Genomic DNA, 12,682 nt, shown 5'->3' with positions numbered 1-12,682 from the left:
CCTAGTGCATGCTGTTGAATTTAACAAGGATGTATTATCTTGCCAAAGCAGAACTGTCATTTCCTGAGGAAATGCATCAGCTTGCCTTTGTTCTTCAGCTTGGTTTAAAAGGTTCTACTTTAATACAGTTGGTCAAGGAACTGTGGAAAATAGCTACTGTTCAGGACAATGGGAATAACAAATAATGCAAATCTTGGTTTGGAAATGCAGGCTCTTTTTATTGTTCTCTTAATGTACTCAAGGTATTGTACTATTGGGAAGTGTACTGGTATTCATGCAGCAAGGAATGACTAGTTAAAACACAGTGATCACTGGCTGGCACCATGACTCACGCCTCTAATCCCAACATTTTGGGAGGCCAAGGTAGGCGGATAATCAGAGGTCAGGAGTTTGAGACCAGCCTGGCCAACATGGTGAAACCCCATCTCTACAAAAAAAAACAAAAAACAAAAAAACAAAAACCCAGGCATGGTGGCGTGTGCCTGTAGTCCCAGCTACTTGGGAGGCTGAGGTATGAAACCACTTGGACCTGGGAGGCAGAGGTTGCAGTGAGCTGAGATCACGCCACTGCATGCCAGCCTGGGCAACAGAGTGAAACTGTGTCTCAAATTAACAAAAAAAAAGCACCGAAAATGATCAGCAAAGTTACTTCTATTTAATGTATAAACTTTACATTTTTAATCATTAAAAGTTTCTGTATTTTAAAAATATTCCCAGATGTCAACTGTAATAAGATACCTTACATCTAGAAAGAGAGCAGATTAAATCCATCTTGAGAATTCTAAGACAATCCACATTCATCATTCCTCAGCACTTCTGAGTGATTCGTGATATCTAATTGCTCAAATAATCTTGCATAGAGTTTGAATTAGTTTTAAATGCCTCACTCATTTTCTTTCAGTGTGTTCTAATTCTTCCCTTCTGAATTGGAGCTTAAACAGCATGCAGAAATAGTACCTAAGATTATTATGCAATTTTTAAATCATCTGTTCCAAGCTGTTTTCATAAACTTCTTTGTTACTTGAAAACTACACACAGAAGAGAGTCACAATTTCATTTTAAATAGAAATCCTCCTGCAAGCGTTTCCTGTGGGACTCTTTGGTGTAGCATACCTATTTTGAAAATTATCATTTCATCGAAATATTAAGGTTACCTTGTTAGCTGCCTGCTGCAAATGACTGTCAATTTTGTTTTTCAGGCCATCTCCCGAGAAGACCTTCTCATGCGCCTGCTGGAGTGCGACGTTATTATTTATAACATCACTGAGAGCTCACAGCAAGTGGAGGAAGCCATCTGGGCAGTCTCTGGTCAGTGAGGTGTACTCTTTTATCTCCAGAGATGCTATTGTAGTGCTGCTTACTTCACCTAATAGTCATCTAGGAACACTAGGCAAAGTAGGGCTATAGAAAAACTGGTCTGAGACATACCTAAAGTATGAAATCCGTGATAATAATATGAATAGATACTTCTGAAGAATAGAATATTTTTAATTATCAAAAGAATGAAGGCCGGCATAGTGGCTTATGCCTGTAATCCTAATACTTTGGGAGGCCGAGGTGGGAGGATTATTGAGCCCAGGAGTTCAAGACCAGCCTGGACAACATGACGAGACCATGTCTCTACAGAAAGAATAAAATAAAATAAATGTATTTTTTTAAATGAAACATTACCCAGGCTGAAGTGCAGTGACCTGATCATAGCTCACTATAGCCTCGAACTTCTGGGCTCAAGAGATCCTCCCACCTCAGCCTCCTGAGAGCTAGGACTACAGGCTTCTGCCACCGTACCCAGCTAATTTTTATTTTTTATTTTTTTGGTAGAGATGGGGACTTGCTATGTTGTCCAGGCTGGTCTCAAACCCCTGGAGGATGGCCTCAAGCCATCTTCCAGCCTCAGCCTCCCAGAGCACTGGAGTTACAGGCATGAGCCATGATGCCTGGCCAAAACATTTAACTTTTAAAATTCAACCTGACTCATTCCATAGGCACTGCTTAAGGAGGTTGAATGTACTGGGGAGATACAAAGACAGATAAGAAAAGGCACCCCAAGGTACAAGTCATGACATAAGAGACAAGGCACCCGAGAGAAACTTTAACTTAACAAACAGGGATGTGCTCACAAGAAAGTTATGTATAAGGGGCACGTGACTTTAAGAGGGGCGGACTTATTTCTAACTCTAAATATTTGATTCAATTCAACAAATGTTCCCTGATGGCAAAGGTCAGGGAAAGCTTGTAGAGAATGCTTGTATTATGAAAGTGCTTTGAACAATGTAATGAATTCTAAGGACCTCAAGTCTAAGAGAACGAAGTGATGTTTAGCAAGGTGGTGCTTTTGTGATTCATCTCCTCCAAAGCAACCTCATTTTTTTTTTTTTTTTTTTTTTGAGACAAGATCTTGCTCTGTCATCTTGCTTTGAAAAATGTAATGAACTGTAAGGACCTCAAGTCTAAGAGAACAAAGAGGTGTTTAGCAAGATGGTACTTTTGTGATTCATGCTCCCCCAAAGCAACCTCATTTTTTTTTTTTTTGAGACAAGATCTTTCTCTGTCACCCAGTCTGGCGTGCAGTGGCGCTGTCTCAGCTCACTGCAATCTCCACCTCCCAGGTTCAAGTGATTGTCCTGCCTCAGCCTCCCAAGTAGCTAGGATTACAGGCATGTACCACCATGCCCAGCTAACTTTTGTATTTTTAGTAGAGACAGGGTTTTGCCATGTTGTCCGGGTTGGTCTTGAACTCCTGACCTCAAGCGATCCGCCTGCCTTGGCCTCCCAGAGGGCTGGGATTATAGGAGCAAGCCACTGCGCCCAACCAAGCAACCTCATTTAATACATCAAAATGCCTCCATAGGTGCCTCTCGATTGTGAATTTCAGACATTAACCACTGACTTCTTGCTGTGACAGATGGGCATCGGCCTTTCTTAGGACCACCCTCTCCCCCTCAAGGAAATGTAACCTTTTCTCAAGCTTTGACACTGCATTTCCTTTCATGAGCTTTAAAATGTAGAGTGTTTTACTGCTTTCTTCTAATAAAGAGGTTCAAATAATCAAGAAAACTTTACTTTTCTATTTAGACGAAAACTTTTAGCTGAATTACTTCCTTTTTGAGATATAGAGTGTTTGTTTGTGTCTGCAAGAAAGTATAGTCAGATATCCTTCAGTCTGTCACCAGAGTCACCTGGGAGGTAGGGGTTGGTTTACCTAATGCACAGTCTTAGATTTTGTTTTTCTCGCAATGGATATGTAATCCTTTCTTTCTTGTTTTTTTTAAAGATAGGATCTTGCTGTGTCACCCAGGCTGGAGTGCAGTAGTATATCATAGCTTACTACAGCCTCAAACACCTGGCCTCAAGCAATCCTCCTGCCTCAGCCTCCTGAGTAGCTAGAATTACAGGTGTGCATCCAACTATTTTTTAAAAACTTTTTGTAGAGACGAGGTCTAGACATGTTGCCCGGGCTGGTCTCCACCTTCTGGGCTCAAGCAATCCTTGGCCTCCAACAGTGCTGGGATTACAGGCGTGAAACACCACACCCGGCTATATATTATATTTAACAATGTTTTATTAAATTATTTTTAAATGTCTTAGAATTCTCCTATCCTTTTGCAGATACTATGGAAGGAAGGCAGGATGACAGAAGAGAAAGGAATACATTATTAGAAAGGAGAGAAAATATTTGCATATAGACGAAGGATGTGTTCAAAGGGGAACAAGCAGATCATTCTAGACCTATTATAAATATCATAAATAAAAAAGAATAACCCAGTTAGAGGACCTCAAAGTGTGCCGAGTATTCACAAAATAGGCCAAACTGAAGCTCAGCAGAGCAGAAAGGTAAAAAGAGCAAAATTAAATTGAAGAGAGAATTTTTGTTATTAGACTAAAAATAGAAACAAAAGTAACACTTAAAGTTTGGAATAATACATGATCATAGTGTTCTTAGACTTCATTCAATAACACTTTCTTGTTTTAGGGTAGAAATCCATACATTTATTAGATCCAGGATATCAGCATTTCATTTTGTTGCTTATTTAGGGAATCACCTCATGATACTAGAATCATACCATGGCACCTGCACCACTTAGCCCCTCTGACAGTTTAATTAGACCTCACTTTGCAGCTTCAATATGTTTCTTGAAAATTATACATCATGAAGAATATGTTAATGGAATCCTTTAGCCAAATACATTCAAGGAGATTCAATGCTTAACTGTGTAGAGAGCCTTTTTGCAAAGCAACAAACCCTTTGGAAATAAAATGCTCACCTTTCCCTCTACCTCTATCCTAAATATGAATCCCTACAAGTTGTTGATAACCAAACGCTTCTGCCTTATCGGTGCTCTCCACTACAGCCCACAGCCCCGGGGTGGAGTGGGAAGGGCGGGCACACCCTGAATTACTTCCTTCCACGATGGCTTTCACTGAACAGGATTGCCTTATGGGAACTCCTAAGAGGCCCTTCTGATGTGGGGCCTCTGCTGCCCCATCCCCAGCCTGCTCCCTTTTTGGGCAGCTGGCTAGGTGGCATGGTGGGGACAGCACGGGCCTGGCAGCCAGACAGCCTGGATTGGACTCTCTGCCCCATCACTTCCCTCTATGATCCTGGGCAAACTGTGCCTCGGTTTCCACACCTGTAACCCAGAATACCTATCTCACAGTGGGGGAAATTCAACAAAGCCCATGACTTGTTCTAATTCATGTCAGCTATGATCCTATGATCCTTACTGTCACCAACCCTCCCAAAAAGTAAAAGCCCACGGCCAGAGGCCAGAAAACAGGAAGGGGCCACAATTTTGAGCTCAGCTTGGAAGGGATCAAGCAACTGATGAGCATAGTGGAGAGAAAGGGCTGCAGTGGAGAGCACTGATGAGGCTGAAATGCTTGGTTGCGAACACCCTGCGAGGATCCGCATTTCAGATACAGGTGGCGAGAAGGAGGAGGAATTTGAAGAATGATGATGGGAACAGGTCAGCGAAGCATCCGAGGTAATAGCACCCTGGTGTTAAGTGGCTCCTACTGGTGACTAATAGTACATGTGATTTAGAAACCAAATTGTGCATGGGTCCAAATAACCGTTCTGTTTTTTGACCCCACAGCACTCAATGAAGAAGTCAGCCACTTTGAAAAGCGAAAGGTATTTATTTTACTATCCACAGTGATGACTTGGGCGCGATCCAAAGCCCTGGACCCTGTAAGTAGAACGTTAGCTTTCCTTTGGGTAACATTTCACCCTTAACACCTTGTAATCTGTGTGCGGAGGGAACTTCCTACAGCGAGTTGTGTATTCTCACACTCCTGAATCCTATCCCATGATAAGCACCCAACAGAGTTCATTGACTCTAAGCACATTCAATTCTAAGGGATTTCATCGTTTCATATGCCTCTAAGAAAGAAAAATATGCTGCCCATGAAACTATAGCAAAGCTTGCTTATCACTTCTGCTTTGTGTTTTAAACACACTGAAAAAGGTCTCTTTTAGACTTACTTAGACCATATTTTTTGTCATGTACATTCTTGTGCATACATTAAAAAGAAAATATAGGCCGGGGCGGTGGCTCACACCTGTAATCCCAGCACTTTGGGAGGCCAAGGTAGGTGGATCACCTGAGGTCAGGAGTTCGAGACCAGCCTGGCCAACATGGCGAAACCCTGTCCTGACTAAAAATACAAAACTTAGCCAGGCATAGTGCCGGGCACCTGTAATCCCAGCTACTCGGGAGGCTGAGGCAGGAGAATCGCTTAAACCGGGGAGGCAGAGGTTGCAGTGAGCCAAGATCATGCCACTGCCCTCCAGCCTGGGCAACAGAGTGAATAATAAATAAATAAATTTTATTTATAAATAAAATAAATGAAAAGCAAAAGAAAATGTAAGTAAATATAGTGATTATAGTATTCCCAAAACTTCCTCATATTCAGAGTCCATCTCTGAATCACACCACATTCTGTCTTTTTCCACACAACTCATGTCATTTATTTGAATCACATCATTTATTTGTAGGACTTTCCTATAAAGTACGTGGTTATTACGTTGCAAGAAAACATGAGCCACAGACATTCTTCCAACATTGCTTACTCTCTTGACTAATGTCAAATTGACATTTGCTGCTCTGTTCCCGTGCCTTGTGCCTATGCAGTACCTTTCCATTTCAGTGCTGAATCGCGGTACACTCTTTTAAAAGGCAATTAAATCAACAGGAGTAGCACCTGACTCAAGTTGAAGTGATAACGATAGCAACGGTGTGTTCAAGGTCACAGTCACTGGCAGCAACATTGCCAGTGCTTCCCGACTGACTACAATGATAAACCATTGATCCCAGTTATGTTCTAATTTCAGAAATGTTAAATGTGAAAAAGTGCATGATATGGTCAATGGACTATATTATATATAACAAGGAGATATTTAGGGATTCATCACACTTATTGCATCAAATGCTATGTATTTGTTTCACTGTCTCTCCTCTGGTGGACTGAGAACCCCCAGAGGGCAGGGACCACAGGTTTCATGCTCTTTCCTTGTAAAGTTTACTCACCTACTTTGGATGCCATCACCTCAAGGAGCAGGTCATGGTCATTTTATTCCTGTTATAATCCCTTTCCTCAGAGCGTCCAGCTAGGTGTCCACCATAAAACAATTACGAGTCAATGGACTGGCTGACCGCTGTGCTAGTGTCCCGATTGTCCCCACCAAAGTAAGCAAAATAATGAATAAGTTCAATAGCAGACTTCGGGAACAGCTGGGCGCAGAGGATTCAACAATGTCCTCAACGCTCACTGACTCTCTCTCTTTCTTTTATGGTTTATTTTCTGCCCTGAGTAGACTTCACTCTCTAGTAAGCCCCCTACACTGAATGGACTGAGAATGGGGAAGAGATGGTTCCACAAAGAAAACATGGGGCAGTGGCCCCTGTGTTAGCTCCTGTCCTGTGGCATGCACTCATCCTCTCACTGTGGTTTTAGTTTGCATTTCCCCAATGACAAATGATGGTTTTAAAAGATTTATCAAGGTGTAATCAATGTACTAGGCCAGGGGTAGTGGTGCACACCTATAATCCCAACACTTTGGGAGGCCGAGGCAGGAGGACTGCTTGAGCTCAAGAGTTCAAGACCAGCCTGGGTAACAGGGTGAAACCACATCTCTACAAAAATTGCAAAAATTAACCAGGTGTGGTGGCGAACCTGTAGTTTCAGCTACTCAGGAGGCTGAGGTGGGAGGATTGCTTAAGCTGGGGAGGTCGAGCCTGCAGTGAGCTGAGATCACGCCACTGCACTACAGCGTGGGTGACAAAGTGAGACCCTGCCTCAAATAAATAAATAAATTTACTGTATTGTATACAGTGAAGTTAACCTTTTATAGTCCTGAGTTTCAACAACTGCACACAGTTGTGCAGCCACCACAACAATTAGGATACAGAACACTTTCATCACTTTCCAAAGTTCTCTACCTCATGACACACACAAAGTCAATTCCAGTTGGATTACATAACTAAAATTAAAAAGCAAAACCTTTAATTTTTTTAAAGAAAAATTAGGCCCAGCACAGTGGCTCACGCCTATAATCCCAACACTTTGGAAGACCAAGGCAGGCAGATTACTTGAGGTCAGGAGTTCAACAGCAGCCTGGTCAACATGATGAAACCCCATGTCTACCAAAAAATACAAAAATTAGCTGGGTAGCTGGGTATGGTGGCACACACCTGTAGTCCCAGCTACTCAGGAGGCTGAGGTGGAAGAATTGCTTGAACATGGGAGGCAGAGGTTGCAGTGAGCAGAGATCGCACCACAGTGCTCCAGCCTGGGCGACAGAGAGAGGCCCTGTCTCAAAAAAAAAAAAAGGAAAAATTATAGAATTTATGGAGGATTCCTCAAACAAGACCAGATACTGCTAAATATGATTTTAATTGACAAATCTAGCTGTGATAGAATTAATGAAGTAATAAATAATATTTGTGTTTAAGATTTGCTTCTAAATAATCCAGGAGGATGAGGAAGTCAGTGAGGGTTTAGATATAACAGGACTGGTTATGCAAAACAAACAAGTTTATCCCCAACAAGTCTAATTGAAGGGGGCGTGGCAGAAGATGTGGCATCCGTTTGAAGTCAGAGTAAGCTGAGTAAGACTTTTGCTTGCAAGCAACAGAATCGAGCTTTCTTAATCAGAAAGAAGACGTGTTAGCGTAAACAATATCTTACAAAACCCACAGTCAGAGATGCCACTGGGCGTCAAGGACTGGGAGCCATGGGGAGCCCGGTAAAGTCTCCCACTTTCCTCTCTGCTTTTGTCTGCTTCTGTCTCCTTGTCATCGTCACAGGAAGTCTTTTTTGTTTTGTTTTGTTGTTTTGTTTTTAGAGACGAAGTCTATAGAACAGAGACCTCCAAAGAAAGGTTTCCTCTGCCAGATTGACCAGGGTTGGCTTTTGAAAAGAGAGTTCTAATCATGGACTCTAAATCGTAATCCCTATAAGATAGACTTGGGATGGGAAGAAGAAAGGTGAGCTGCAAGGACTCCTGGTACTTTCTTTCTTTCTTTCTTTTTTATTTTTATTTGTTTATTTATTTTTTGAGATGAAGTCTTACTCTGTCGTTCAGGCTGGAGTACAATGGCGCGATCTCAGCTCACTGCAAGCTCTGCCTCCCCGTGTCAAGTAATTCTCTTGCCTCAGCCTCCTGAGTGGCTGGGATTATAGGTGCCCACCACCACGTCCAGCTAATTGTTGTATTTTTAGTAGAGATGGGTTTTCACCATGTTGGTCAGGCTGGTCTCCAACTCCTGACCTCAGGTGATCCACCTGCCTTTGCCTCCCAAAGTGCTGGGGTTACAGACGTCAGCCACTGCGCCAGGCCCTGACTCCTGGTACTTTCTTAGGTCTTCCTTGTCCTTGCAGTACCTTTTTTTTTTTTTTTTTTTTTTTTTTTGAGATAGTCTTGCTATGTCACCCAGGCTAAAGTACAGTGGCATGATCTTGGTTCACTGCAGCCTCCACCTCCCAGGTTCAAGTGATTCTCCTGCCTCAGCCTCCCAAGTAGCTGGGATTACAGGCGCGTGCCACCACTCCTGGCTAATTTTTTGCATTTTAAGTAGAGATGGGGTTTCGCCATGTTGGCTAGGCTGGTCTCAAACTCCCGACCTCAGGTGATCTGTGCACTTCAGCCACCCAAAGTGCTGGGATTACAGGCGTGAGCCACCACCCCCAGCTACACAGGAAGTCTTAACAGCCAAGGAAACCAGTTCTAAGTAAAGAAAGAGTCACTAACATAATAGGTTGGAAAAAAATATTTGTCAGCTGATGACCTTATAAAAGATAAGCTCTGTCACTATGAAAAATGTCCCACCAGCAACCCTTCTGAGCACCCCCAATACACAAATTGTATTATCTGTTTTCCAGTAGAAGGAACTCCAGGACTCTGGAATTGGTAGGGAGTTGATTCTGTGTCTTGGGCCAGTGAAAACTGGGATAGGCTGGAACCTATTGTTGATGCTACAGAGCCAAGATCTTTTCAGAGATGTCCTGAGTAGGCCTGAGCGGACGAAAAGGGCCCCCATCGGCCACGCTGTGAGAAGGCGAGCATCACCAAAGTGATTCTGTCTGTTGGGTGTTTCTCATCTGCCCCTCCAGAGCTACTCTCTGCTCTTCTCCACCCTGCTCCAAACTTGTAGTCTAGATCAGCAAGCAACCTTCTCCTCTGCTCCCAGCTGGGTTTGGCCAGTGGGGCTCACCAGTGGGAGGATGGCGGAATGGAGAAGAATGAGGTCAGATCACTTATTCCCCTAGCTCCCTTCTTCAGAGTTGCTGTGGGTAGCCTGAGTCTCTGAACTCAAGCCACTGCGCCTGCTGGGCAACCTCCCGTCCCTGGGCTCTAATCGTCGCCTGCCCACTCAACACATTTGGATTTAGGAGTAGTACAGAGCACCCTGTTCCCGGCTCCAGGTGATGCGGTTTCCCTACACCCTGCCCACATCTTCGTCAATAGTCCTATTATTAAACTCTCCTGAAATTACCCAGCGTTGACTATGCTGTTTCTTTCCCACGAGGATCCTGACGAATACATTATGCTTAATTGAAATCAGTTGAGTTTGTGAAAAGCCATGCCTCCATAATGTAACTCAGAAAAGTGAATATTAGATTGTTGTAGATGCTGCTGGCTCCCTTTCATGAAGCCACCCCACTGTCTTCCTTGCCAGCAGAGCCATGACTTGTTAAGTTCAAGTGTCCACACTGCCCATGAGATCCAGAGAAGGGAGACTCTATCCACATTCCACGGGAAAATCCTGATGGATGCAAACTAGCCATGATGGTCCCATTCTTCTTGCCGATGATTGGCTAAGGGGTGGGCATGCAATCCAATTTTGGGATGTGGGATGTAACAATCCTACTCCCCAAAATGTAGGGTGGCTTACACATGGAGGAAGTGTATAGCTTGCTCAGGTAAAATGTAAAACAGGTGTTCCTGATGATCAAGTCAGTCTTCTCCCAACTCTAATTCAAGATCCAGGCTCCTTCTGTTGGATGGTTCCAACACCTTCCAGAATGACCTCTGGGGCTGTTGTGCACACCTGCATCAGGCCTGTGGAGGGGGGAGAAACACAAAAATTACGCATGGGAAGCTTTACGAACCAGGCTTGGAAGAGATGCTCATCACTTCTGCAAATTTCTTTGACTAAACCTCAGCCCATAGCTGAGGAGCCCAGAATATGTAGTATAACTGCGTCCAGGAAATCAGTCTGGTTTAGTCTCTGGCACAGAGGAAGGATGGCCAGGAGACTCCCAGGAAGGGCTCATCCCTGATTAGGAGAGACTTCAAGGAAGACACGGGCTTTCTTTCTCTGTGGATATTGTCACGTCTGGATGTGAAGCTTAGACTGCTGCTACTAGTCTTGCTATGATCCTGAAAAGAAAGGCCACATACAGGAGGCAGCGCTCAGAAGGCATCAGCAAAGCAGAGCCAGTTTCCAGTGGCAGGGTCTGGGGAAGGTGTGGTAGGCGCCATGTCCAGCCACAAAGGTGGCAAGAAAAAGTCCCTAAAACGGCCAGGGGCAGTGGCTTACACCTGTAATCCCAGCACTTTGGGAGGCCGAGGCAGGCGGATCATGAGGTCAGGAGGTCGAGACCATCCTGGCTAACACGGTGAAACCCTGTCTCTACCAAAATACAAAAAAAAAAAAAATTAGCCAGGCGTGGTGGTGGGTGCCTGTAGTCCCAGCTACTCGGGAGGCTGAGGCAGGACAACAGCATGAACCTGGGAGGCGGAGCTTGCAGTGAGCCGAGATCATGCCACTGCATTCCAGCCTGGGTGACAGAGGGAGACTCCATCCAAAAAAAAAAAAAAAAAAAGTCCCTGAAACAGCCCAAGTAACAGGCCAAGAAGATGCATGGAGGATGAAGAAAACAAGGCTTTCTTTCTCTTTTTCTTTCTTTCTTTTTCTTTTTTTTTGAGTGTGCCCCAGATTGGAGCGCAGTGGTGCAACCTCAGCTCAGCTCACTGCAACCTCCACGTCCTGGGCTCAAGTGATTCTCTGGCCTTAGCCTCCTGATTAGCTGGGATTACAGGCACCTGCCACCATGCCCAGCTAATTTTTTAAATGTTTTTGTAGCGATAGGGTTTTGCCATGTTGCCCAGGCTGGTCTCAAATTTCTGGGCTCAGTTAACCCACCTGCCTTGGCCTCACAAAGTACTGGGATTGCAAGTGTGAACCACCAAGCACCGCCGAAGATAAGGCTTTCAAGCAGAAATAAAAAGAGGAGCAGAAGAAATTTGAGGGGCTAAAAGCAAAGGCCATGGGGAAGGGACCCCTTGCCACAGGTGGAATTAAGAAATCTGGCAATTGGCTGGGCGTGGTGGCCCACACCTGTAATTCTAGCACATTGGGAGGCTAAGAGGGGAGGATCATTTGAGCCCCGGAGTTCAAGACCAGCCTGAGCAACACAGCAAGACACCATCTGAAAAAATAAAAAATTAATATTTTGAAAAAGAAATCTGGCGAGCAGTAAGCTGTTCCTTGTGCCTGAGGAGATGGTGACCCTTGATTCCATCCATGTGTATTTGAACATCTGGATTCCCTGCATCACATCTTTTGCCACCTGTAGCTGGAATGAAGTGTTGTCTTGGAGCCTATTGTACATTTAAAAATAAACTTTTGGAAAAAAAGAAAAACAAAGAAAAAAAACAGCAGAGGCAGGCCAGCCCGTGGTCCCTGGAGCCACCCTACTCAGGAACACTACTTATGGGAGATGATTTTCCCAGTGTGTAGGTCTTTTTGAGTTTGGTTTTCTGTCGCTTGTAGCCAAAAGCATCCAAATGGATAAAAACTGCACAAAAATCAGTTTTGTTACAAATGAAGGGTAAATATTAATTTATTATTAATTAATTTAATAAATAAATTAAATTAATTTGCTAGATTCATTTAATTAAATTAATTAATGAATTAATAATTAATGTATTAATTTTAATAATAGGACAATCTTAATATATATTGGGGTTGGTTTTTCCCTTAGAACCTGTTCATTTTTAAAGTCTAGCTATGTGCTTGTTTCTGTATGTGTGAGTAAGGAGATATAACCCAGAGGTGACCCTGATTCAACCAAATATTCCAGAACAAGGGCCGATGGGCTCTGATTGTCACACATAATAACCAGGTAGGAACAGAGTCCACCAAGTGATCCACATGGGCAATCAAACACAATG

The 12,682-nt window shown here is 43.6% G+C and overlaps 1 protein-coding gene across 2 annotated transcripts in view; it reads left to right on the top strand.

Moving 5' to 3' along the window:
* Positions 1 to 12,682, top strand: part of AK7 (adenylate kinase 7) — a 101,362-nt gene that overhangs the window by 12,288 nt on the left and 76,392 nt on the right. For both annotated transcript variants that reach the window (XM_050799062.1, XM_050799061.1), the window contains exons 3-4: positions 1,200 to 1,308; positions 5,097 to 5,191. In XM_050799062.1, the coding sequence (XP_050655019.1) occupies positions 1,200 to 1,308; positions 5,097 to 5,191 (204 nt within the window). The remainder of the gene's footprint in view (positions 1 to 1,199; positions 1,309 to 5,096; positions 5,192 to 12,682) is intronic.

This window comes from Macaca thibetana, chromosome 7, assembly GCF_024542745.1.
Source record: "Macaca thibetana thibetana isolate TM-01 chromosome 7, ASM2454274v1, whole genome shotgun sequence".
In the NCBI taxonomy this organism is placed as follows: domain Eukaryota; kingdom Metazoa; phylum Chordata; class Mammalia; order Primates; family Cercopithecidae; genus Macaca; species Macaca thibetana.
Note: the sequence above shows the minus strand (reverse complement) of the source record. Positions and strands in the feature narration are given on the sequence as shown.